The sequence below is a fragment of the Camelus dromedarius genome, chromosome 31 (genome assembly GCF_036321535.1).
Source record: "Camelus dromedarius isolate mCamDro1 chromosome 31, mCamDro1.pat, whole genome shotgun sequence".
Classification (NCBI taxonomy): domain Eukaryota; kingdom Metazoa; phylum Chordata; class Mammalia; order Artiodactyla; family Camelidae; genus Camelus; species Camelus dromedarius.
Genome location: NC_087466.1, coordinates 16599121 through 16627054, shown reverse-complemented (window position 1 = coordinate 16627054; position 27934 = coordinate 16599121). Strand labels below are relative to the sequence as shown.

General features: G+C 39.1%; 1 protein-coding gene across 1 annotated transcript in view; it reads left to right on the top strand.

The window, feature by feature from the left end:
• The first annotated feature begins 3312 nt into the window (after positions 1 to 3312).
• PTPN11 (protein tyrosine phosphatase non-receptor type 11) overlaps positions 3313 to 27934 on the top strand; it is a 66068-nt gene continuing 41446 nt past the window's right edge. The window contains exons 1-4 of the mRNA XM_010995935.3: positions 3313 to 3533; positions 18817 to 18939; positions 23103 to 23297; positions 24938 to 25130. Coding sequence (XP_010994237.2) covers positions 3520 to 3533; positions 18817 to 18939; positions 23103 to 23297; positions 24938 to 25130 — 525 coding nt within the window. The 5' untranslated portion in view covers positions 3313 to 3519. The remainder of the gene's footprint in view (positions 3534 to 18816; positions 18940 to 23102; positions 23298 to 24937; positions 25131 to 27934) is intronic.

Here is a 27934-nt window from a genome sequence, read left to right as displayed (position 1 = left end):
TATCTTGTAGTAGCCTATAAGGAAGAAGCATATGAAAACAAATATATGTATGTATTTGTATGACTGAAACATTATGCTGTACACCAGAAATTGACACAACATGGCAAACTGACATGACATTTAATTGAAGTAAATGTCGTGTCAGTTTAATTGAAGTAAACTGACTATACTTCAATTTTAAAAAAGGTATTGTTCAAATGAAAAAGAAACTTTATAAAAATTTAAAATATACAACATGCTTATTTTACTTAACTTTTGGCTTGGTATTTAATATATGTAACCATGAGATCTCTTTAGTTTTTAAATAAAAATAATTATTCCATATTCAGTTAAAAATTACATATATGCCTCACATTATATTTGCAGTGGACAATCAGTGCTGGTGTAGAGGGATGTTCATAATATACTAAGAGAAAACCCATCACAAATTTTACACACACACATATATATATATATACATACATAGATATATACACATATATACACACACATATATACATACATCGATACACAAATGTATATATATATAAAAATATACCCATATTATTAATCCATTAAAAATTGAAAAAAAATCCCTGTATATGTTGTGTGAGTGAGCGTGGGTGTGGGATATGTGTGTGTGTTTGTACAGGTATAGAGAAAAGTGTGGAAGGATACACACTAAACCATTAACCTGGTGGGGGTTGGGGTAGGGAGGCTTTATATATTGTGAAGCAGGGAAAATTACTGATTTTATTTGGCTTGTTGCAAGGAATTTGTATTATTTTTGTAGTTGGGAAAGAAATTAAAATAAAGTATTGTCTAAATGAATATTTCTTAAGCTTGTTATGTGCCAGGCCCTGCGCTAGGCTCTGGGAATATGAAAATGAAGAAGACAATGAGTTTAAGAAGCGTTCCTAATCTAGGGCAAGAGACAGAAAAGTCAACCAACAATGACACTGAACTGGCTTAGGGGCCGTAGCGACATGAACAGGAAGCCACCAAAGCACAGGGAGAGTGCTCTCTATTTTACTCTCAGAAATTGGTCAAGGGGTGTGTGCAGTGAATGTTTCCTGGAGGAGCTGGTTGAGTTGGAGTTGAATCTTGCATGATACTTAGTTTTCCAGTTGGAGACAAATTTAAAGGAGCATTTATTAAGTGCTTACTGTGCCAGGCACTGTTCTGAGTACAAACATTAACTTTTATTCTTTACAACCTACCCTATGTGGTAGGTAGGATTTTGATCCCTCCATTTCACAGAGAAGGAAACTGAGACACAGAGGAGTCAAGTGACTTACCTATGGACACCCAGGCAGACAGGCAGGAGGCAGGCTGACCTTTGGAGATTAAGTACTTAATCCTCATATTATACTGTCTTAGATTTATAATGGAGTGCATTCAGTTCTAAACTAGGATAGGTGTCTTGGGGACCATTTAACCTGGGTCTGGGATAATCAGGTGATTTTTCCTATTTCAGAGAAGATGACTTGTAGCTGAAATCAGAGGCATAGACTAGTATTCATGCTGGGGGAGGGTGGCGAATCAGAAAGAATCCTTTAGGGAGAGGGAGCAAATGGTTTACAGGCCCTGAGCTGGGAGAGAACATGGCTTATTTAAGGGGAACTGAAAGTTATTCAGCATGGATGGGTCATAGAGTGGTGGGGAGAGAAGGGACTGGTAAAGTAAGCATGGATCAGACCAAGTGATTGTCAAAAAATGTTTTGCCTGCATCCTAAAAGCAAAGAGAAGCCATTGATGTGTTCAATTTAAGGAGTGACTAGTTTTGCATTTTAGATTACTGTGGTTATTATGTGGTGAATGGATTGGAAAGGGCATGCCTATAGGCCTAAAATCAGTTAGGATATTGTTTGAGTCACCTGGGTGGTGAGGATTTAGGGGAATGGAAAGAAACAGGCTGGGTAACTGCTTGTTGAATGCTTGTTACCTCAACTAAGTTGGTTTTTTTAAAGACAACTTTTTAAGGCCATTTTTTAAAGGATTTTGGGGGTGACAACAATCCTGAGGCAGTTAGCATATGGTATGAGGGTTCTTTGCATAGAAGTGAGATGGGGAGCCTTGGGAGGGAAAAAATGAGGATTTTGGAGCTTTATAGATGTGGGTTTGAATTCTGGCTCTGCCACTTACTAGATCCTTAGTGAGTCACATGGGCATTCATCAGGTAAAAAGCTCTACCTTCTCACTCTGGTCTAAGCTACCATCATCTCCAGCCTGGAATATTACAGTATTCTAGTACCCTGAACTGGTGTCTGTTTCCATTCTTGCCCTCTTGATTTGATTACTCAAAGTGCCGAAATAATACTTTAAAAACATAGATTCTATTCCTTCTCTGCTGAAAATCTTTTAATGACTCCATTTTACTGTTCCTTTAAACAGCCTATAGGACCGTAAACCATCTCTATTCCTTTGTCATCTCATTTTCTACTACTCTCTCTACATCTCCTATACCCCTCTCACCTCCTACTGTGCTGAAGCCAGAGACCTCTTCATTTTTCTTCAAATACAGGAGGCAGCCTTAGGGCCTTTGCACTGCCCTCTCCCTGTGCTTGAAATGCTCTTCCCCTAAATTATTCCCACTAATTGCTCTTTTACTCAAATGTCATCCTTAGTGAAGCCTTCCCGAACTCTTCTATTTAAAATACTATACAGGACTAAGAAGAAAAGAAGAGAAATGAGGATGGACTGATTATCTTTATTAATGTAGCTCCTCCCATGAGAACACCGGGATTTTTCGTCTTTTCAGTTTTCTGTTGTAACCCCATAGTCAAAAACAGTGCCTGGAGATAGAAAACACTCATAGGTTTACTTACAATGATAGTAGAGCTAATAATCACAAAGCATTTATTAAATAGGCAGGGCCCATTCTAAACATTTTACATATATAGTGCTCACCATAATCCTACGAAGAAAATACAATCACTGTCTTTATGTTACAGAAATGAAGGAATGGAGGAAACTGAGACTCAGAAAAATTAAGGGAATTCCCGAGGTTACACAGCTAGTAAGTGGACGGGCTGTCTGTGGAATGAAATGAATGAAATTCAATTTGACAGTCACCGCAGGGATGGAAATTGACACGATGGGACGGATGCAATCAATTCACGCGAGTGTGTGCAACTTTGAGCGCGCAGAGCACGCTCTGCCGCCAAGGTCTAAAGGAGGATGTGACGGTGCATTGGGAACTGCGCGGCGGCGGACCCTAAGGGCCACTGACCTGCCATTACCAGCCGCCGCTCAGTCCCCGGCCGACTGGAAGCAGGAAGTACCGGCGGGCGTCGCGCGGGGTGACGTCACTATGGCGCCGCCGGGGAAGGGCGGGGGAGAAGGAGGAGCAAACGGACTTGGGGGCGGCTGCACAGTCTCCGGGATCCCCAGGCCTGGAGGGGGGTCTGCGAGCGGCCGGCAGGCTCTGCCCCCCGTCCGGTCCCGAGCGGGCCTCCCTCGGGCCAGCCCTATGTGACCGGGCCCCGCTGAGCCTGATCAAGGAACCGGTCCGTCGCGGAGCCGTAGGGCGGGAGGAACATGACATCGCGGAGGTGAGGAGCCCCGAGGGCCCGGCCCGGGCCTCGGCCCGGCCCCCGCCGCATTTGGTCAGCCCCGCCCGGGAGGGGGCGGCCCGGCCAGTCTTCGGACTCCTGCCCTGGGTCGCGGGGGCAGACTCCTTCCCAACCCCCTAGCCTTCCCGGCCCCCGGGGCCCGGCCCCACCGCGCCCCCACCCTTCTGGTCCCCATTCATTTCCTGCCTCCCCGAGTTCCGGCTCCAGCAGCCCTGGGGATGCCCGTCAGGACCAGGGCAGGTAGAGCCACCGTGGAACCGCGGACGCCAGCGGGCCCGGCTTGGCGCCGCATTCCTGACCCATTGCCTCATGAGAATTGCCTCATGGTGATTCCGAAATAACCCCGTTCACTTGAGGAGGCTTCTCCGCCCGGGACACGGGAGGGGAGAGAAGGGAGCTGCGGCGGGCCGAGCCCCCGGCAGTCCAGCCGCTCAGGGTCATTCTGCCTCTCGCGCGCATTTGGGAGCTTTGCTCACGATCCCGATCCCTCTTTGCATCTCGTTTCCCCCCCAACCCTCACGTGCCAGAAATGGAAAAACTGACTGTATCTGCAGCTATTAGAAGTATTTCCTTCCTCTGCGATCTTCGCTTTGGGAGATGGGAGGGAAGGGAGCTGTATCTCTAGTTATTTAATCCTTCACAACCTTAAAAGTCAGGTAACATTAATTACCCCCGTTTTACGGATGTGGAAACTGAGACTCAGGAGAAACATGCTAGTAAATGATAGAATTTGAACCAAAGAGTCAGAAGGAAGATTAGTGACTTAATGAGATCCTTTGAAAGTTCAGGGTAACCATACTACTAATGCCAAACACGTTTAATCCTTATTATAACCCTATGAGGTTCGTACTATTATCTCTGTTATAAAGATGAGTAAACCGAGTTTCAGAAGTTGGGCAACTTGCCTCAGGTCACTCAGTCAATAAGTGGTGGAGCAAGAATCCCCACTGTTAATTACCAGGTGGCTATTTTTTTTAAATAGCTATTGTCAATTATTTGTAAGGCTTAATTCTGTTGTTAAACAGTAGTGTGATCTATTGTTTTCAGATAATCATCCTACTAGTTTGTATCCCACTCTTTATATACACACGTAAGACCCATTCCATTGTTTAGACTTTCCTTCTTTGTCTGTTATGGTCACTGTCTTAGACATTTGAAACACTGTTTCAAGCTGTTGGGGGTATTTGAATGAGAGACTTTCCAAAATATTAGGAATGTCTTCTCAAAATACACCTGCTTATTATTCATTTTGGGAATTTTAAAAAAGAAAACTGAAAACTTAGGAAGTGAGTGATTTGGACAAGTCTGCTGGCAAGTGCTTACAGATCTGGGTAATATATAACTTCATTTCATCAGAACACTGTATACCCTAAATGTTCTCATTCTCTAGGGAGTTTTTAAATAAAACAGTTGTCTATTCTTTAATTTGTCAAATAGTCATTGAGCCTTTTGTTCCTTGTGTCTGCTCTTGCAGACAAGTAAGGATCTTCTTTTAGGAGACAAAAAGACTGGGGGCTGGGAGTGGGGAAGGGGCTGGGTAGTAATAGACCCTACATTGTCCAGCTTGTTAGCTTAGAAGCCGAGAAATGTGGGTATAGCCAAAGCAGCAAGTGGTAAAGATGACAGTTTGAAATGGAGTAATTCTCCCTCTCCTCCGCCCCTCCCTTACTTATTATGGAAAAGAAATGTGTGCTACCCCAAAAGTCAGATTATGAACGTAACACACATAATTGGGGATTATTATTATTTTTCAGATCATAGGTCTGTTTTATTTTTTTAACCAGCTTTATTGAGGTATAAATGACATGCAATAAATTGCTTATGTTTAAGTGTACAATTTGATAAATTTTGACACACGTATACACTCGTGAAACCATCACCACGTGGACATAATGAACATATCTAACACCTCTTGTGATGGCTCCTCCAGCCCTTTGTGGTCCCTTCCTTGTTGTCAGGCAAATACTCTTCTGCTTTCTGTCACTATACGTTAGTTTACATTCCTAGAATTTTACGTAAATAGACTTTTATGTGTGGCTTTTTTTTCCTTTTTTGGTACATGTGGCTTCTTCTACTCATTGTAGTTATGTTGAGATTCATCCATGTTGTACAGTGTGTCAAATGGTTCATTACTTTTGGTTGATTAGTAATATTCCATTGTATGGATATACCACCATTTATTTATCCATCCACCTGTTGATGGACATTTGGATTGTTTCAGAGTTTGGCTATCACAAATAAAGCTGCTCTGAATTTTCGTGTACAAGTGTTTGTACGGACATATATTTTTCATTCCTCTTTGGTAAATACCTATCAGTGATAAGGCTGGATCACATGTATATTTAGCTTTTTCAGAAATTGCCAAGCTTTTTCAAAATAGTTGTGCCATTTACATTCCCACCAGCAGTATGTCAGAGTTACAGTTCCTTCACATCCTTGCTAACACTTGCTATGGTCAGATTTTAAATTTTAGCGATTTTAAAGGGTGTGTCATTGTATCTCATTGTAGTTTTTTTTCCATATCAGCATTTTTAATTTTTTAATTTTAATTTTATTTATTTGGTATTTTAATTGAGGTATAATTCACTTATAACATTAGTTTCAGGCGCACAGCATAATGATTTGCTAATGTAGTTTTAATTTGTATCTTCCCTGGTGACTAATAATATTGATCATCTTTTCATGTTCTTGTTGGCCATCTGCGTATCTTCTTTGGTGACATGTCTATTTGATCAAATATTTTCCCTTTTAAAATTTACTTATTTGTTTTCTTATTGAGACTTGAGAGTTTTTTATTCTGGATACAAGTCTTTGATCAGAATTGCAAATATTTTCTCTTAGTCTGTGGCTCATCTTTTCATTTTTTAAATAGTGTGTTGAACACAGGTTTTTAATTTTGATGAAAGTCCAGTTAATCAATGAAAAAAAGGATCATGCTTTTGGTGTCATTTCTAAGAAATATTTGCTTAACCCAAGGTTTCAAATGTTTTCTCTTGGTTTCTCGAAGTTTTATTATTTTAGGTTTATGATTCATTTTGAATTAACTTTTGTATGTGGTGTGAGGTGTGGATACATCTTCTGTTTTTTGCATGCATATCCAGTTGTTCCAGCACCATTTGTTGGAAAGACTGTCCATCTTTATTGAATTTGCGCTTTTGTTAAAAATCAGTTGCCCATTTATATGCAGGTCTATTTCTGGACTCTATTCTGTTCCATTGATCTATTTGTCTTTCCTTATGCCAGTATCACATGGTCTTGATTATTATAGCTTTGTAGCAAGTTTTAAAATCAGATACTGTAAGTCTTCCAGCTGTGTTCTTTTTCAAATGATTTTTAACCTCAGAATTAATTCATTCAACAAGTAGTTATTGAACTAGGCAGGATGAAGCAGTAAGACAGGCAAAGATTGCTCTTCTTATGGCCGAGAGAGAAAGTGGACAAACACATGAATAAATAAGACCGTTTCAGGTAGTAATAACTGCTGGGAGGGAAAAAAAACCCAAATGTGGGGAATGTGGTCAGTTTTGATGATGGGTTTAGGAAAAGTCTCTGAGGATGTGATCATGTGGGCTGACTCCTGAATGACTGATATTCTGAATTTTGTTTTGCTTAATTATCATAATTCTTTTTGGTTCATGGGTTTGTGTGTGTGTGTGTGTGTGTGTGTGTGTGTTTTCACCTTATATCCTGCAACCTTGCTGCTAAACTCAGTAGTTCATGGGTTTAGAGTTTAGAGTTTGTACGCATTCAGTAATTAGAATATCCTGTTCGATGTACTGGTACCCCTCAACATCTTAGGGAGAGAAAGGAAGGCACCGTAATTTAGCAATGCCACTACTGAGTTTAGACTTTGCTCGGCTGCCGTGCTCTGCCTTATTCAGCTGACAAAACTGGCTGTATCCTCTAGGTCTTCTTCAGCATCTGGCACATCTTTTGCATTTACTTTTGTTCCTCTGGAAGATAACGTCCCATGAGTTGAACTGAAAGGGGCAGAAAATTTAGCTTGTTCTCAGACTCCAAGCTTTTGGTTTTTATCTGTTGCAGGTCAGGTACATTCTGTCCCTGGCTCTCCCTGGTGGCCATGTTTGTTTATCTCCTATGGGAGTAAATAAACTTGCCTTACTGAAACATAACAGTTCTGTGTCTCTCCAATTGAAACTGAGATGTCTTTATTGATGTCCTGTCCTGATGTAAGGTCAGATTTTTGTCCAGAGCTGCTCACATGCTGGGGCCGCTGCTAAGACTACTTACCCTTCTTGCATGTGCTCGGTGTGGAGACTGTTAGAGAGTCGCACAAGGTCTGGAAAAGCAGAGCCAGCCCTTGTTTGTAATTGTTACTAGTGGGCCTTGGTGTACTTTGTTAAGCAACTGCCGAACAATGGAAGACACTGTGCTTAATTCTCTTTCCCTTTGGGAAACACAGACAGCACTTGCCCTCCAAAGCTGAGCTTTTTAAGAAAGGTAAATACTGATATTTGGCAGGTTCTGTGGGAGATGAGGACTGCAAACAAGGGTTTGAGAGTCCCTGAAATGGATTCAGACACCCTAAAATGCAGCTCAGTTCTTTACTGAGTTCTGGAGGGTTATGTGCATTTAGCAAACTTGTGTGTTCTGTGGTCCTTGGCAACATTAAAATATGAAAGATACAGTTCATGTTTGCAAGGAGCATTGAATTTAGAGAGGGAGACAGACTTGAACGACAGCATCAAATGAGTTTGATGACTGTAGCACCAAACTGAAACTGAAATTTTTCCGAATAGCGCATACTGTTTAAAATGTATACGTACTTGTATACTGATATACACATTCATACACTGTATGTACCTGGCTATACACACGTACATATACACACACGCAATATGTTTATTTTAAAGAGAATGGACTGTAGATCCAAGTCTTTGTCATTCCATTGACCAACTCTGATGAGACACTGACCCATTCAATTCAAGAACTGTTTATTGTGGGATTACTGAGTGTCGAACACCATGCTAAGCATTGGTTGTTCCAGGTCTTAAGGAAACAGCAAGTGTGAAAGTGCTGAGGTGGGGGAGTTCTTGGAGTGCTTGAAGAACAGAAGGGAGCACGTGGAGGAGCCATGAGGCTGGGGCCGTAGCTGGGGACTAGAACACACAGGGATTTTTAAGGGCCTCAGTGTCATGTGGACCACGGAGACGAGTTTGGATTGTATTTTAAGAGCAATGCAAAACCGTAGAAAGTTGTGATCAGGGGAGTGGCATGAGCAGATCTGTTTAAAAATATCCCTGGAGCTGATGTGAAGGAAGGATTGTAGGAGGACAAGTAGTCTCAGGGAGGGGAGACCAGCAGGAGACAGGGTGTGAACAGGAGAAGCCATTGTTGGAAAAGTTTTTGGAGGCAGTTTCCTTTTATTGCCTTGTCATTAGAGCAGAGATGCTAATCAATGAAACTCTAGGAAAAGATAATGATTTATAAAGATATAGCTATCCACTACCATTAAAAACCTGCCTTAACAACTTTTTTCTAGCCTCTGTTACCTAGAATGCTTGTCCCTGTCGACTGTGCCTTCCTCATGACCTATCCTGTTCCTACAGAATATTAAAATTTAAAATATTTAGAAAGAAAGGAATATTCTTGTAATTTGCAGAAAGTACCGAACTGTAAAACCTCTCCCCAAGGACAAAGAAAATGATGTTTCTGGAGGAGCGGGTAAGAAAGCTATACCCAGTATCACTTTTTATTTAGGCAAGAAACTGAAATTAGATTTTGGATCTCTAAACTCCCTTCTTTGCATAGCAGCCTTGAGAATAAGTTCCTGAAATTATTGGCCTGCTTAGCAGTTTCCCCACATCACTGGGGGAAGGGGATGCATAGATAAAACAAAACATTCAGCATCATTGTATTTTGTTTTTGGTTCATCAGCGCTTTTTTGTTTTTTGTTTTTTGTTTTTTTTTTGAACTCCCTTGACATAAATAAGTTCCTGGCCTCAGAGAGCTAAGCCTTTGTAGAGTCTGTGCTCCCTAATGAGATTTCTGGAGGATAGTTTGGGTTTGTAAACTCTCTTGGAGGCACGGCTTCTGTCATTCCTTTCTTAGGTCCCCTCAGCACAGAGCTGATTTATTTTAGACATTGATCTGAGCCTCTTCTTCACAAGTATTGGTGTTGTGTATGTCTGGGTTTTTAGCTCTTTCTGTGAGATGGATGGTACCCACCTGGGCCATGTTGTGACCTGAGAATCTTAGTAAGTGATAGGCAATGCCAGAGGATGGCCTGTTAGAAGGGACTGTGAAGCGCTGGCGGGTTTGCAGGTCTTAGAATGTGCCAGAGGATGACGCCCTTCCCCCCCTTCCTCGCGGGGTTTTTTCACTGTGCCTCTCCTCTCTGTCTTTTATCCTGCCTGGTTTTTCTTCATTCCCCAAAATTCATTCAGGCAACAGTCATTCCTCAAGTGCCTACTGTATACATGAGGAGGACTGGAAGTGTATCTGTTTCTTCTCATCCTGTCTGGAACCACTGTATTAATCACCTTATTGGTAAACCCAAATGTAGATGCACTAACTTGCCTTTTCCCCCTCCTTTTAGGTAACACAGATACATTGACATTATTTTTTGGGAGCAGGCTAACTTCTGCTATTTGAATTCACACTAGGTGGGAGATGGGGGCAGGGCTTAGAGATGTGTGTGGCCTCAGTACCTCATATTACAAGTGTTTATATAATCCTTGAGACCAGATCTATAATATAATATTAGTCCTCCTAACTGCACTATTTTTCTTTATCCTTACTAAGATCTCAGGGGTTAAATGAACTCTAACTGCTCTGTATTAGTGATAAGCATGTTGCAAATCACAAAACTGCCCGTGATTGAACTGCAAATGTTAAAATACAATTGGGAAAGAGTTTTTAGTAATTACAAAGGCTTTTTGAAAAAAAAATAGCTAAGGAAGAAGCATTTACAGTATATCAAAACTCGAGTAGGTGAGTTACGGAATAGAACTTTCAATTTCTAATTATATACTGTTTGAAATAATGTAGGGACGGCCCCTGAGCCATGAAGTTCAGTTTCTGAAAAGGCACTGTAGCTTAAATGATTCATATGTCAAAATGGCCTGTGTGAAACTAACATAATTATGCAGGTGAAGAATCTATCTGCGTATCTTCCGCCAATAGTAATAATGCTAACAACAGCGATAGCTAACGTTTATTAAGCCCTTACTCTGTCCACCCTGTGCGTTAAATGCTGGTTACTAAGCTTCCCCTGTAAACATCAGGCTCCTCTGTTCACTCTTAATAACATGGTAAGTATAATTAGAAGTTGTAAGTGAAATAATAATAGTTTATTTAATAAAGGGGTAAAGAGACCACCACCTGCCTTATCTCCTGTGCCTGATGGTGTCAGTGGTGGTTACCCAGCCCCACCTTCAACAGTAGAAGTCACTTTTATAATGTCCCTCATCATCAGCAGGACATCTGTGTGTTATTTCTGTAAAATATACGATGGTGGGAACACATGGTTATGAACAGAGACAATCTAGATCCAGAGTCCTGCTTTAGATTTGTTTAGAAATAAACAGCAGAGTGTAATGGTTGAAAGTTTGATTTCTGGAGTCCATTTTGCGCACAGGCACGTGGCAGACAATCATTAAAGGTAGCTGTAATTTTAACCAGCTGTAATGTGTAATAGCCGGTCAATTATTTATTTTTTTTCTTGCTGTCGAAACTAGTTCATAGTTGCTGGAAAAAAAAGTATATGTAATGATATAAGCATAGATAAATCTTTTCTATTTTGTAATTTGTAGGTTTTTTATTTAAAGATAAAATATTATTATTTGTAAAAATACAATTCTGTCTTCTCTTTTCTCCATACTCTCTCTTGACCTAAATTCTCATCTCTGTCTTATTTACTTTCTTCTCCCAGTCATCTCCCCTTTTTAGTACCTACTGCAGGGTCCTGTTAAATTTTTGTGCCTTTATTATACGTATTTTATTCTGACCTAAAACTAAATTCCTAGTTCCAAAGGTGAAACTCTGTGGGCTTTCTCTGTGCTAAGCATTTTATATGTATTAATTTATTTTCATCTCACAACAGTACTGTGCCTTAAGTTTTTCTAAACATAGCAAGAAACCCAGAAGCCATAAAGGAAAAAGCTGATAAATTTAACCAAGGCAAGATGACTTTCTTGAGGAAAAAAATAACCACAAATGAGTAAAAAGAGAAAAAAGCTAAGATAAATACTTGCCCCACAAATATAATAAAGGATCATTTTCTGGTTCTATCAAGAGCCCCTTTAAATCAGTAAGAAAAAAAAAATCCAATAGAAAACGAACAGTGGCAAATGAACAACTCACAGAAAAGGAAAAAAAGTGGTCTGAAAATATGAGAAAGTCGTCAGTCTCTCATAGAAATGCAAAGTAGAATGGTACCATTTTCCACAACTCAGATGAAAAAGTTTGGTAATGTATGTAGTATTGGCAAAACTGAGAAAATAGGGGCTTTCACACTCAATTCGTGGGAGTTGAAACTGGTACTTTGTTTTGAGTGCAGTTCAACAAATTTGTCAGTGAAAAACCTCTTGTCAGAGCAATTTCATTTCTAAAATTTTAATTTATAGATATACTTTAAAAGTGTATAAAGATGATGATAAAAGATGTGATACGCTGCATTATTTGTAATAACAAAAACCTAGGAATAATATAAATGTCCTATCATAGGGGTTAAATTATGGCTGGTACATTCTTACAATGGAATAATGTGTAGCCATTAAAAAGAATGTCCTGTATAGCACAGGGAACAGGAATTCAGTATCTTGTAATAAGCTATAATGAAAAAGAATATGAAAAAGAATATATATAAATGTATAACTGAATCACTGTTGTACACCAGAAACTAACACAACATTGTAAATCATCTATACTTCAGTAAAAAAAGTATTCAAAAATAAATGAAAATAAAAAGAATCTCTTGATTCAGAAAGATCTTAGTGTTGTAACAAGTGAAAAAATCTGGGTGTAGATCAGAATTCCTTGTGTGTTTCACACAGGTTGGCGTGGAGGGAGTAATGCATTGGTGCACGTGCACACGTAGGTAAATATCATATCTACACGTATGTGTGTGGGACATTTCTTAAAGATTAGGAAGCCTCTAACTGTAGTTACTTCTGATGAATGCAACCAGGGGTCTAAGAGACGCTTGGGCTTTTTCTTTGAATTTGCATACCTATCTGTGCTATTATAATACATTTTAAAAATTAAAAAGATTTTAGAAAGTTTATGTTTGTGTTCTCAACAAGATCCTAAAGGATATTGATTCTGTAAAAAATTTGAGCAGCCTGAAATAGCTGGTTGAGATAAGGGAAGATGAAATGGGAATGAAAAACAGGATAAGCAAATAAAAAGTTCTTGCTAGAAGCAGTAAATAATGCATGTGAGGCTGCCATCCCAGTGGTGAGGTTGAGGACAAACCCAAGAAATTCTTTTAGGACCCATTTTTAAAAAAGAAAGAGGAGATAACAGTGGTGACAGTAAGGGAACAGGTCCCCTGATAGGTGGTGGGGGCCCAGGCTGGATGACAGGTACTTAAAAACGAAGCCACTACTGAACCCGCAGTATTTCATTTAACGAGGACTGATGATGCAGAAAGACACTGGGAGAGATCCACACTTCACCTTGCACAGAGGGGAGGACAAAAATGGGTTTCCTTTCATTCACTTCATTAGCCTGGTAATTGTAGGTTTAAGGGTTTTTATTGGAAATACTACAATATAACCATCATTATAATTTTAAAATAATTAAAATCTTAGAATTAGGAACAAGGTGTCTCCCTTGCCTGTCACTGAAGTAGTTGTCTTTTTCTGGTATAAATGTCTGTGCTGTATTTGCTTCATGAAAGGAAGTGGTGAGTTTTCCTTTCTTTTTGATTCTCTGGAATAAATTATAGAGCATTAGGATGATCTGGTCTTTGAAAGTTTGGTAGGATTCCATTGTGAAACCATCTGGGCCTGGTGCTTTTCTGTGGGGTAGTTTTTGCATTTCTTTCTCTATTTTTATACAGAAGTTGGTTTGCCTAAGTTTCCTCTCTAATGGCGAATTTTGGCAATCTGTATTTCCCTAGAAAATTATTCATTCCATCTAGATTTTCTAATTTATTTGCACAACAGTCTGCAAAGTAGTTTCTTTTTTAAAAATTCTTCTGTTTCGCTTGTTATTTCCCCCTTGTCATTTCTTATTTTGTGTATTTGTGATTTTTTTTCTCATTTTTTTTTACCCCTGAATAAGTTAGCTAGTGGTTTGTCTATTTCGTTAGTTGAAAAAGCAGGATGACACAGAGAAAAAAATGTGACAATGAGTGTGTATATGTCCATGAATGACTGAAAAATTGTGCTGAACACTGGAATTTGACACAACGTTGTAAAATGATTATAAATCAATAAAAAATGTTTAAAAAAAAAGAAAAAGCAGGATGATTATTTAATTAGATCTACTACTTTTTGTTTTCATCTTTATAAAATGTATTTACTTCTTTGCTATCCTTTTTCTAATGATTTTTTTTCGAGCTGGGAAATATTTTTTATTAATGTTAGTGTTTGGTGTAGTGAATTTTCCACTGATCACTCCATTAGATGTAACCCGTGGATACTGTTGTGAAGTGTTTTCATGGCCATTATTTCTTATAAATTGTGTAATTTCAGCTTGTATTTTCCCTTTTACCCTGGAAGTTGTTCGATGGGAGGTTTTAAAATTTCCAGGTAGAAGGGCTTGTCTGGTTTTTTTTTTTTTTTTGGTTTTGTTAGTAAAGTTCAGTTTTATTGCAGTGTGGTATTTCATTGTGTAATAGTTCTACTTTATAGAAGGTACTGTTTTCTTTGCAACCTAATCTGAGGTCAGTTTTTATGAAAATGCACTGGGCCCTTGAGAAAAATGTGTATTCTCTATTTAGGGTATGGAGTTCAATATATGTGTATAAGATCTACCCTGTTGTTTATGTTGTTTAGGTTTTCTATCTCTCTCTCTCTCTCTTTCTTTTTTTGGTCCATTTTATTTTGTATTGAATGTGGTGTATTAAAGTCTCCTATTATTAGTGTGTTTCCATCTATGTTTCCTTGGATCTCCTGTAGTTTTTGCTTCACAAAGGTAGTTGCTGTGTTATTTGGTACATAAATATTCATAGACTTGTTGATCTCTTTTGGTAGATAGCAAACTCATCCACATTTATTGTTATAACTCATCTCTGACCCCTCTGTCCCTTATCTGTTCTGCTTCAAGCGCACTGGGCTGTTGAGTACCTGAGCATGTCGAATACCATCTGCCCCGGTGCCCTTGATCCTGCTCCTCGGTTTGCCTGGTGTGCTTCTCTCCTGTGTGTCTGCATGTAGCTGCCTCACTTCTTCCAGATCTGATCAAATGCTACCTCAGTGCCAAGGCCCTCCCCAGCCATCCTGTATAAATAGCATCCACTGCACTCTCTCTCTCTGTTCCCCTCTTGCTGCTTTATTCCTCTTTGTAGCATTTAGTGCCAGCTGACATTCTATTCATTTACTTTTATTTCCTTTATTATAAAGAAAGCTGCTTGAGGGCAGGGATTGTTACTCTGTTAACTGCTGTGTCCTCTGTGCCTAGATGCCTCATCTGTGATAGATGCTCAGTAAGTGTTGAATGAATGAATTTAGTAAGCCCTCTCTTTTATTATCCCAGTTTATTATTATTTTTTAAAAAACAGCTTTAATGAGCTATAATTCACATACCTTACGATTCACACATATGCAGTTCAGTGATTTTTAGTATATTCACATACTGCAACGATCACTAACAATTTTAGGACATTTTTATCACTTCCAAAAGGAGCCCTGTACCTATTAACTATGCCTCCTCTCTAAATAAGTACTACTTTCTGTCTCTGTGGACTTGCTTATTCTGACATTTCACATCAATGGAATCATGCAACATGTGGTTTTCAAGTTTGATCCAGATTGTACTGTTTAACAGTACTTCATTCCTCGTCATGGCTAGAGAATATTCCATTGTGTGGATTATCAGTTTATCCTTAAAGTGAGCCTAAGACCTGTCATTTCCATTTTGCAGATGAGGAATCTGAGGTGGAAAGAACTTGCCCCCCAGGTTACAGAGCTAGTAAGAGGTAGAGCTCAGATGGACGCCTAGGTCTGTGTGATCGGAGCCCTAGCCACCATGCTGTAGGTTATGTGGGACACGTCTCCATGTCCTTACTGCTCAGTTTATGACAGCTTTTCACCTGATATTATCACTCTCCTTCACTCTTGTAAAACACTTTAATTGGGCCAGTGTTTGTTGCGAAAAGTTCATTTTGACTGTCAGTATCAGGGCTCCACAGTTAATATTGACTTATGTTCCTGGGAGCATTGGATTAGCCTATAAAGGTCCAGGATAACTTGACTTTATTTTTTTATTTTTATTTTTTTGATATTTAATTTATTTATTATTATATTATTTAATTATTTTATTTTGGGTGGGGGTGATAATTAGCCTTGTTTATTTTCAGAAGAGGTACTGGGCATTGAACCCAGGCCCTCGTGCATGCTAAGCACGTGCTCAACTATTTGAGCTGTACCCACCTTTCCCCTTCCCAGGATAACTTGACTTTAGAAGTTAACTCCTTTTACCACAAATGTTGGTGACTTTTGGAATCCACGAAGGAAATCTGGCTAGAAACTAGAGAGGAAAACCTTGAAGTGTCATCCCCGGTGGACTTTGTTATTTGTGTGGGTCTTTTTTTAAATGTTGAAATGATTTCAAATTTATGCAAATGTAGAGTGAATTATAAAAGAACTTTTGTTTACTTGTCACCAGATCTACCAGTTAACATTGTACCACATTTGCCTCCTCTCTCCCCCAACCCCCTCCACCATATATATATATATATGGGCTGTGTATATAATTTTATTTCCAAACCATCTGAGACTAGGTTACTCCAAAGGACTTCAGTGTGTATTTCCTAAAAACAAGTACATTCACACATGTACACTCATTAGAATCAGGAAATTTACATTATAATAACATTATCATCAAATTTCAACCCCCTTTTCAAATTGTTTCTGTAATATTCTTTATTGCAAAAGACAGAACCACCACCACCACCACCACTACCAAAACCCTTCTTTTCCCTTTGCCTCCTTTCCCTCAGGTCCATGATACAGTCCTGGAAGAATCATGCATTGTATTACCTGTGTCTTGTTACTGGCCTGTAATCTGGATAGTTCTTTGACTCCATTCATGGTTTTGACATTTTTGAAGAGTACGTGTCAGTTTGTTCGTAGAGTGTTACTCATTTTGGGCTTGTCTAATGTTCCTCATAATTGAATTAGGTAATTCATTTTTGGCAGAAATATCTCAGAAACGGTACTGTGTTCTTCCCAGTAGGTGATGTCAGGAGGCACATAATGCCAGTTTAACCCAGAACTGGTGATGTTAACTTTTGATCAATTGGTTAAGATAGTATCTGTCAAATTCTCCACTGTGAAGTTTATTAGTATTTTTAACTTGTTAATTAACAAGTAACTAATAAGCATTTTGTGGGGAGGTACTTTGAGTTACCGTAAATCCCTGTCCCTCCTAAAATATTACTCCCACTAGACTTAGCATCCACTGATGATTCTTGCATCAGCTATTAAGATAATAGTTGCCAAATGGTGATTTTCTAATTCTGTTACTCCTTCTATACTTATTATATGTGATTCTTTATGATTCTAATGCAAAGAGCTTTCCTTTTCTCCCCATTTATTTTTTAAATTGTAGTTAAGTATAGATAACATAAAGGTTTTATCATTTTTTCCACTTGTAAGCATACAGGTCAGTGGTTTTAAGCACATTCACATTGTTGTGCAGCTATCACCACCATCCATTTCCAGAACATTTTCATTTTCCCAGCTGAAACTCTGTACCCATTGAACAGTAGTTCTCCTCTCCTTTTTCCCTCAGCCCTTGGCAACCACTATTCTGTTTTTGGTCTCTATGAATTTGACTACTCTAGGTACCTCATATAAGCAGAATCATAAATATTTATCCTTCTGTGACTGGTTTATTTCACTTAGCATAATATCTTCAAGGTGCATCCATGCTGTAGCATGTGATGGAATTTCTTTCCTTTTTAAGGCTGAATAATATTCCATTGATGTATATCATCACATTTTGTTTATCCATTCATCTGTCTCCGGACACTTGGGTTGCTTCCATCTTTTGGCAGTTGTGAATTATGCTGCTGTGAACTTGGGTGTACAAATATCTGTTTGAGTCCCTGCTTTCAGATCTTTTGGGTACATACCCAGAAGTGGAATTTCCAGGTTCTGTAATTCTATGCTTAATTTTTTGAGAAACGTTAATTAGTTTTTAAAAATTAATATCTGCATAGACACTTGATTTCCTGTTTAATTCAATGGGTTATAATCCATTAATATCATTGTTTATTTTGAGGTACAAATTGTCCCCAATTTGGCTCGTGGGAGGCCCTTCAAGCTGGCTCCTGTATACTTTTGACATGTGCTCTTTGGAGCTCTTTTGTGCTGTAGCGCAGTAAGATTTCCAAGCTCATCTTACTTTTCATGCCCCAGCCCTGCAATCAGCTGTTTCTCCAAGGAGCCCAGTTCCTTTTATTAGAAAACAGCATTTAGTATTTAGAAACCAAGATTAGGGTTCCGAGTATGCTGATTGCTACTGGGTGAAATTGCTTCCAGACCCTTTCAGAAGAGACTTAGGAAAATATACACAGAAATACACATCTGTATTTTTCTGTCTTTGTATCTATCTCCATATATATGTTAAAAACTAAAGTTTGCATTGATACCTCCAGTTGCCATCTACTACCACAAGGTTATTCTGGCTTTCTCCCTTCCCATGTGTCTGTCTCTCTCTCTCCAGCAGTGAGAGACCTGGCTCCCATTATTTTCAGTATGGTTACTTACTGTTTAGTGGTTTAGTTGTTTATTTGCTTACTTATTTGCTTCATCCCACTTCATGTGCTCAGTCTCCTGGCCATGTGGACTGTCTTTTTGGGCTCGGTCCACCAAGTGCACTGGCTTAATACCCATACCTCCAGCCACAGGCCCACTGACCATGCCCCTGCTCACTGTGTTCACAGGATCCCAGGCCCCTACTCTGGGGAAGGTGCTGGGGACCAAGGAGAAGAGGGCAAAGGGGTCGTATTGGCATTTTTATTTGCTACTCTCCTCATGGGCGTTTTTTAAGCTATGATGGTGTGGAAAGTAGTCCTGACAGAGGCCTTTGTTTTTTATTGCTCTCTTTGTCTCTCTCTCTCAAGATGGTTTCACCCGAATATCACTGGCGTGGAGGCGGAAAACCTACTGTTGACAAGAGGAGTGGATGGCAGTTTTTTGGCACGGCCCAGTAAAAGTAACCCCGGAGACTTCACACTTTCTGTCAGGTAAGTTGGAGGAAAAAGAGAGACTCCTGGAGTGTTTTCCAGGTGGGAAATGTTAAGCCCGCATTTGGACAACTTGCTACCCTCACTCATAGTGTGAAGGGCAGCCCTCTGCGCTGTGGGTGAGGCCCCGCCAGCGCCCCGGCCCACAGAGTAGGTGTGATTCAGGCCTGCTCGTGGGGCTAAGGATGTGGCCCCCTGAGAGTGAGAGGCTTGGGGGGCCAGCAGACGGGGCCTGCGGGTGGGCTTTTCTCCTCACTCTCTCGACCACTCGGGTTGGGATGGAACAGAGGATAACCAGTTCTTAAGCCAGGTTCATTCCTGATTCCATCAGAAACAAGGACCAGTCCTGGTGACATTCATCCTGAGCCTAGTTCCCGGCATTTTTCCTTTCCCTTCTGTGGATTTCTGAATGGGAAGAAATGCTTTTTAAGAGAAGATCGCTTTTCTTTTTCACTTTTCACTTTTTCACTTTTTTTACTTTCTTTTCATAAAACATCCCTTGAGGAAGTTATGGTCCCGTTTGTTCCCCTGCCCGGTCCCATTCCCCTCCCTCTTTCCTCAGAGGAAACCACCATCAAGAGGTTGGCATATCTCCTTCCTGAACATGTTTTTATACTTACACTGCGTTTGTACTGTGTGTGAACAATGTGATGTTGGCTTGTGTGTTTTTAGAATTCATATCCATGGCTTTACTTGTATGTATTCTGCAACTTCCTTTAACCTTTGTGTTTTATTGTTTGTTTGTTTGTTTTAATAGAGGGACTGGGGACTGAAAGCAGGACCTTGTGCATGCTAAGCACGCGCTCTGACACTGAGCTGTAATTACCCCGCACCCCTCCCTTCTTCAGTTTAACTTTTGTTTGAGCTCTGTGCTGGTACATCTGGATCTAACTGTTAATTTTAATGGCTATATACTATTTGAATGGTATGAACATAGCACAATTTATCCAATCCTCTGTTGTTGGACATTGGGTTGTTTTTAGTTTGTCTTAAAATTTTTTTGCATTGTAAGTTTATTTGTTTGGTGGGCAGGGGGAGGTAATTAGGGTTATTTTATTTATAACGGAGGTAGTGGGGATGGAACCCAGGACCTCGTGCATGCTAAGCACGCGTTCTACCACTAAGCCATACCTCCCCCTTGTCTAAAATTTTTTTGAACAGTGCAGCCAACATCCTGTTACATGTCTCTGAGCAGATGTGGGAAGGTTTTTTCTAGAAATTGGCTTTCTCTTCTACACTCATTCTCCCTTACTCTAGCTCATTCCAGGAGCCAGAACTGAATTGCTCTATGAACTTGCTTTTATGATTATTATTTTTACATAAAGAAGTAAGTAATCACACGTCCTGAAGATTTGTTTAGGACCTTTTTGGGACTTGGGAGGCCTCTTTTTGATGTAGATTAGTTTCTCAAAGAGCCATGTCGTTGGCTTTTACTTCCGTTTTGCTACGAGGAGTGGGTGGAAGCCTTCGTGAGTCTTCTGGGCTTGTCCTAACACAGACTTCTAACCTAAAGTTGAGTGATATTTGACGTTTATGGGTTTGAATGGAGATTATATAATAATGACTATGATGATGGTGATGATAGCAAATGTAATATTGAGGACTTGACATATTCTAGGCTGTTTTGCTAAGCAGTCTCCACATATTTTATTTGATTTCTCCAATAACCTGTGAGTAAATACCACTATTATCTGCATCTTAGAGGTGAGTAAGCTGAGGCATAGAGATTAAGTTGAAAAGCTAGCCTCATGTATAACTGAAAAATCGTGCTCTACACTGGAATTTGACACAACATTGTAAAATGACTAAAACTCAATTAACAAAATGTTGAAAAGAAAAGAAAAGCTAGCCTCATAGCTAGTAAGGGCAGAGGCAGGACTACAGACTGGTGAGGTGTTTTGTTTTTTTTTTTTTTCCCTTTTTATTCTCAGCTTTTTATCTTGAGAAATTTCAAATAGGAAAAGGAAAGTTGAAAGTTGTAAGAAAGCTGAAAGATGAATACAGTGAACACCCACGTTTCCTGTATTTATTGACATGTTTGCTCTTTCTCTTTATGAGTGTACATTTTGAAAATAAGTTGTAGATGTCAGGACATTTATTTTTACCTCTAAACAGTTCAGCGTGCATGTCCTGTGAACAAGGATGTCCTGTGTTGACTACAATTTTGTTATTGTATATAAGAAATATTAACATCGATTCAATAATATTATCCAACATGTAATCCATATTCAGATTTCTCTCACTTCGATAATGGCTTTTGGAGTCATCCTATTGTTTCACATCAGGAAGCACATAATATCTGTTCTCCCCATCTTTTGGTGTTTACACCCCTGGCGTGTCATTGCTTCTGGGTCCTTAGTAGGCAGAGCTGGGAAATAAATATTTATATATTTAAAGCCAAATTTTAAATGTATCGACGTATCAATAAATATATATCAAGGCAGGTTTGCTAGTTCCAGCTCTACCCCACTTCCTCACCTTTTCCCGTTCCATGTTTGTGTTTCTCTTCTCCTCTTCCCGGCAGCATCAGTGGATGATCTCATGAGTCCAACCTTATAACACAGAAATAGTTTCAGAATTACCATACGACTATCATTTCTAATTACAAACCCGTTAAGTAAAGTTTGTGATTTCTCTGGAGTATTTTTGTTCTCAGACTATGTCCCACTAAGGGTGTATTCAATCAGTACTGTGTTCAAAAGTTTTGGGAATTAATTTTCTGTGTAGTTGTGAACTACTGTGAAGTTAGATTCATTTCTTTCTTTTTGTATTCAGTTTTTTTTTGTTATGTAGTCATTTTTTTATCCTTGTCAACTTTATTTTTTGAAATAAATATGTGAAACATTTATAAGATTTAGAAGTCCAACTGTATTAAAAAGCTCAGGTGTTAAAACAGAATCAGAGGTCACTGGAGGAGAGTGACCTGAAATGCCTTTTTTGCCCACTGGAAAAGGTTGTTACCAAAAATAAGAAGCAGATATTGTTACTAACATTGTGGGACAATTTTTCTTATTTTCTTTAGTTCCAATTTTCCTTTTTCTTTGGTAGAAGTGTATTTTTATTTCCGGAGGCTTCATCAATAACACTATAGGGTCAAACTAAAAATAAACAGGTCAGTGGCTACCATTTTGGGATTGCCAGACCCCTTGGGTCCACAAAGATTATTATGGGTGTCCTTGAGATGTATTTAGTAGTTCAGAAAACCAAATGGAAATCGTCAGATGGCCTAGGCTAACTAAAATACCAAATTTTAGGAACTTTTGGCCAGTATTATGTCAGTTCAGTTGGTTGGAAACTGTCAATTATGTGTCTTTAAAATGATTTTTAAAGATACAATTATGTATAGTATCTTAAGTGTACAGTGAGATGAGTTTTGACACATGCAATTATTAATGCAGCCAGCACTCCAATCAAAATCTCGAGTATTTCTATCACCTTAGGAAGTTCCTTGGTGCCCCTTTCTAATCTTCCTTCCCCTAAGAGGCAACTACTATTCTCATTTCTATCCCCAAGGACTAGCTTATTCTACAATATCATGTAAATGAAATCTACAGTATATATTCTTTTGTGTCTGGCTTCTTTCTCTTAACATAATGTTTCTGAGATTCATCTATGTTATTTGTGTATATCAATGGTTCTTTTTTTTTAATTGCTATGTGGTTTTCCATTGGATAAACTATTTGTTTATCCATTTTGGTGATAAACATTTGATTTTTGAATTATTTTCTATTACAAGCAAGGCTGCAATGAATATTTTTATGCAAGTCTTTTGGTAGCCATCCAGTTTCATTTCTTTGGGGCAAAATACTTAGGAGTGGGTTTACTGGATTATGAGGTAGATGTTTGTTTAATTTTAATGATATTTGTCTTGATTAATTAGTGATGAGAAAAATGATTGTCATTTGACATATGCAATTTGATAGATCAGACTTTCAAAATAGAAGTTGTACAAGAGAAAGAAATTAATAAACAGCCTGGGTATTGAAATGGTTGACTGTGTGGTTATTTCACTCACTGCTTTTGTTACAGGAAAAGTGTAAACTCGTACCTTACTTTTTTATTTTTCAATATTTAAATGGAATCTGATAATGAATATGAGATCCGTTTTTACTAGTATAGCCTTTTATCTGTTTTTTCTTCCTCTTTCTAATGGACTATTTTAGAAGAAATGGAGCTGTCACCCACATCAAGATTCAGAACACTGGTGACTACTATGACTTGTATGGAGGGGAGAAGTTTGCCACTTTGGCTGAGTTGGTCCAGTATTACATGGAACATCATGGGCAATTGAAAGAGAAGAATGGAGATGTTATTGAGCTCAAATATCCTCTGAACTGTGCAGATCCTACCTCTGAAAGGTCAGTTACATTTTAGTAACTGCAGAGTCTGCATCTCTCCCGTGCCATAGGTGTGATGTGAATGCCTTGCGGGGGTTTGGCATCTATCTGTTTCTTGAGCTGCAATCTTAAAAGTTTTACTAAAGTAGGAATAATAGGCCCAGATTATTCTCAGAGTGCCCTTTTCACGCAAAAGGTTTAGTCAGTGTTACTTACACTCATTCTGCAGAGGTCTCAGACTATTCCTGTATGTACGTGGTACATGCAGTAATTTTAAGACTACTGAACTTGAGCGTTGCTGAATTTTGTAAGTTATGAGAGCAAAAGATAATGGAGACACTAAAATAGTAGCAGTTTCCTGTAGTAGCTCCCGACCAGCTATTCAGCAACGCCACCAACAGATGTCAGTTTAAGCTCAGAAGTGGAAAAGCAGAGAGCTCAGAGGGCCAGATTTTTCATCACTTCTTTTATGTTATATCCACAAATGTGTGGGCATGACCTTGCTTAGAGGGAACTGTACTGTCTCAGAGATCTTTCCCCCGTGTTGGAACTAAGCTGATGAAAGCTGGGGCTTGACTATTTGTATTGATTTTATTGGTTTTCTGCATTCCCAGTCTGCTCTCTGACTCATTACCAAATCAGGGTCTCTTCCTTAGGTTTGTATATTTTGTATCTGCATGTAGGTTTCTTCCACTTGTCCCTTCATGTCACTACTATTTTCTGCTGATAATTTGTTTCTCCAGCCAAATTATTAGACAAAAGGCTGTCAGGCAACTATGTGCAGTTTATTTCTAAATTTTACTCTGTTCAATTGAGGGTAGATGAAAAATACCTCACAGTACATTCCTTTAGTATTAAGCCATTCACACTGTGAGCTGATAATGCTTGTTTTCTCACCAAGATCCCAAGGAGGAAAGCCACATTATTAATATGATTATGTTAAGATATTTTCTGTAGTAACTTAGAGTAGTGTTGCCTCAAAGACCAACCTCAGATGACCTCCATCAGGACTCTGTGTGTTGGTTAAAAACGCAGATCGCTGGACCTCACTCAGACTTAGTGCATTGTTCTGATTCTGAGGCATGGGAATTCACATTTTTAGCAAAATCTCTTGCCCCTATTCTGAGTCTTATGTGCTTTAAAGTTTGAAATGGTAACCCAGTATATAGTCCAAAGATTTGACAGTGAAGCTGGAGGCTCCTGAAATAGAGGTTGGAAATCTGGAATAGTTTGGAATGCTTAAATTAATTTATAATGAAGATCCTTTTTCCAGGTAGTGTTTACATGCCCAAGCAAGGGCAGCTGTTCAAATGTTTCTCTGTTTCTACCAGAAGTTTTTTATTATAACTTCTTTAAATGACTGTTTTAAAATTGCCTTTTTAAAAGATGGGAGATTTAAAAGGAAATAGGAAAGATGGAGGACATTTACCTCCAAATGACTGAAGGCTTATTTAACAAGTTTAGTGGTCACTCGTAACATCTCTGACATTTTTCCTGCCTGCTTGAGATGCAAATTCTGTCTTATGTGGGATGGATTAGTCTCTTGGAGGAATGTGTCTGTTTTTAACTGTGTTTAGGAGAGGTGACTTTGTATGGTAGTTTTGTGAAAGAATGTTGTGATCCCATGTGAACTCAGTTGATTTTCATTTTAAAAAATTTAGGTGGTTTCATGGACACCTCTCTGGGAAAGAGGCAGAGAAATTGTTAACTGAGAAAGGAAAACATGGTAGCTTTCTTGTACGGGAGAGCCAGAGCCACCCTGGAGATTTTGTTCTCTCTGTCCGCACCGGAGATGACAAAGGGGAGAGCAACGACGGCAAGTCTAAAGTGACCCACGTCATGATCCGCTGTCAGGTAAAGCCCCAGGTGAACTGTGGGTGTGGTGAAATGTCATCTTTGGGTGCTTTTTCTGCTGGGAGAAAACCAACACCATTACTTCCAAAGTCAGGTCTTCTTTGTTCATTTAGTCGAGGGCGTCTACACTTTCAATACCTTGTTAATTATAGTTGTTTCATCATTCATTAAATTGTTTCTTTCCAGTCAGTCTTTGGCAGATTAAGTCATGCCTCAGCGCAACACCTTCTGCCCTGCAGTATCTGATCTGTTCATGCTTGCCTGCTGCTGGGGTCTGCCTGCATCTCAGTTTTGAGAGTAATGGCCTCAGCTCCTCCTTTGGGTCATCACCGTCTACCCTGTGACTACACGTGCTTTCATATTACTGAGCTCCTGCATTAAGGCTGGGAGAATTGAACACTATTTCTTGTTTTTAATGTGGTGGCTGGACCAAGGAGGTTGGTTCTTGGTCAACTGCGTCAAACTTTGTTTTGGTATAGTTTCTTATTAGCAACTGTCTATTCACTTACTGCTTCAGTTTTTTAAATAAGATTTAAAAAAAAAAAACCCAGCTTTATTGAGATATAATTCACACATCATACAATTCACCCCTTTAAAGTAGACAATTTGGTGGGTTTTGGTATATTCACAAATTATACAACCAACAACAAACACTATCGAATTCCAGAACATTTTCATCACCCCAAAAAGAAACTCTGTGCTCATTACTGTTCACTCTCAATACTCACCACCCCCAGCTCTTGGCAACCACTAATCTCTCTGTTTCAATGGATTTGCCTATTTTGGATTTTTCATATAGCTGGAATAATGTAATATGTGGCCTTTTGTGACTGGCTTCTTTTACCTAGCATGTTTTTAAGGTTTGTCCATGTTGTACTGTGTCGGTAAACACTGTCTTTTTATTGTCAAACATTCCATTATATGGATAGCCTGTATTTTGTTTCTCTGTTAAAAAATTGATGGGCATTTTGGCTATTATGAATATTTTTGTATAAGTTTTTGTGATATTCTGTCTCTGATGAGATATCATGTCCATATTTTCTTTCAATTTGTAAAGTATAGTTTCCTTTAATTCTTTGAATATATTTATACCAGCTGGTTTAAAGCCTTTGGGTTTTCTCAAGGACAGTTTCTACTGAGTGCCCCAGCCCCCTACCCCCACCCCACCCATGTATGGACCATATATTCTTGTTTCCTTGCATGTCTCGTAATTTTTTGTTGGAAACTAGACATTTTAAATAATGTGGCAACTCTGGAAATCTGATGCCCTCCTCTCCCAGCGTTTGTTGTTGTTACTTTTTATTATTTTTGTAGTTGTTGCTGTTTGTGTGTTCAGTGATTTTCATGTATTCTTTGTCATGTATGGACACTGAAGTCTTTGCTTGGGTAGCTTAGTGGTCAGTTCATGATTGTACAGAGATTTCCTTCAATGCCTTGAAGCATTAAATTTCCCAGCCTTTACCAGAGAGACTCTGTGTGTATGTTGGGGCACATCTGCCTTCAGTGCTCTGGCAGTTTAAAACTCTGCCTTAGCCTTCACTTCCTGCTTGCACGGAACCTCAGGGTCAGCGAGAGGCAAAGATTAGGGCTTTTTTTGCTCTTTCTTCGGCTTCACATAACCTTGCACGTGCACATGACCTTCTAGATTTTCAAGGATATTTGGAGGTTTTCAGAGCCCCGCTGTGGACATAGATTTTCCTGGTAAGTTTTTGGTCAGTCTCTTATTTGCCCTAACTGATACTGCCGCCTCAGGCAGCTGTGATATTAAGACGTTTGCTGCCAGTTGTTTTAAGGAGATTCCCTAAAGGTCGGTGTGAGTGAGCTCCGTCAGTCAAATAAAGACCATCTCTGAAATTAGGGCTCTCCCAGGGAGCTGCTAAACAGGTCAAATAGTGGTAATTCTCTTGAGATAGGTTATGAAAGAGTCCCAGATCCATCCTGTCTGCTCCAGTTGTGCTAAGTTGCTTTGTTTTCACAGCTACTATGGCTGTTGGTTTTTAATGCTACCAAGAAGCTGGAGAGAGGTAGGTGGGAATAGGGTAAGTTAAAAGGTCACAGTTTGTTGTTCTTATCAAGATTCAACCTTTTTCTTGAATAAATGCTCCTTGGACTGTTACAAGTTCTCGGTTAGTTTTCTGAGTCCTGAAAAATCTGATGACAATTTTTGCCAGGGTTCTTGTTACTTTTGTGGAAGAGTGGATTTTTCAGAGGTCCTCACTTTGTCATTCAGAAAGTGCTTTTCCCCCATCTAGTTTGACTTTTGAATAAAAGCTCGTACCCAAGTATGTACCAAGTGTGTATCATTTCTAGGGTTTTGTATTTTCTAAGTTTAACCATTTTCCTGTTGTTTTCCTGAAATAGCCTATTCTGGTCTCCTTGTCAGAAAAAAGTTTCCTGGTCTCTGTGTATAATTTCCCTTTTAAATTGTCATTAGAAGATGAAAGGAAAAAAAAGATGAAAGTAAAGACATGTATTTTGGGTTTCAGTGTTGCCTCACCAGCCTTGGAGTTTGTTGTGTTTCAGAGAGAAGTAGTTATTTACCTTCTGTTCAGCAGCCTTGTGTTTAAAAGTCACTTAGCCTAGAGTATAAGTGAACAGTAAAGAATACGGTTTTTCATTTTTTTTTAAGCTACTTAGTGAACTTATGAGGAAAAAACTTTTTTGTGGCCTGTTTACCGTTGGATATTTATTTAGAGCTTCTCACACCTCACAATGACCTTTTTTACGTTGGGCCAGCTTCTCCATCTTTGTCGTCTTTGTTGCTTCCCGTTGTGCTCGTACAGCTCTTTGATCTTTCCTTTGTT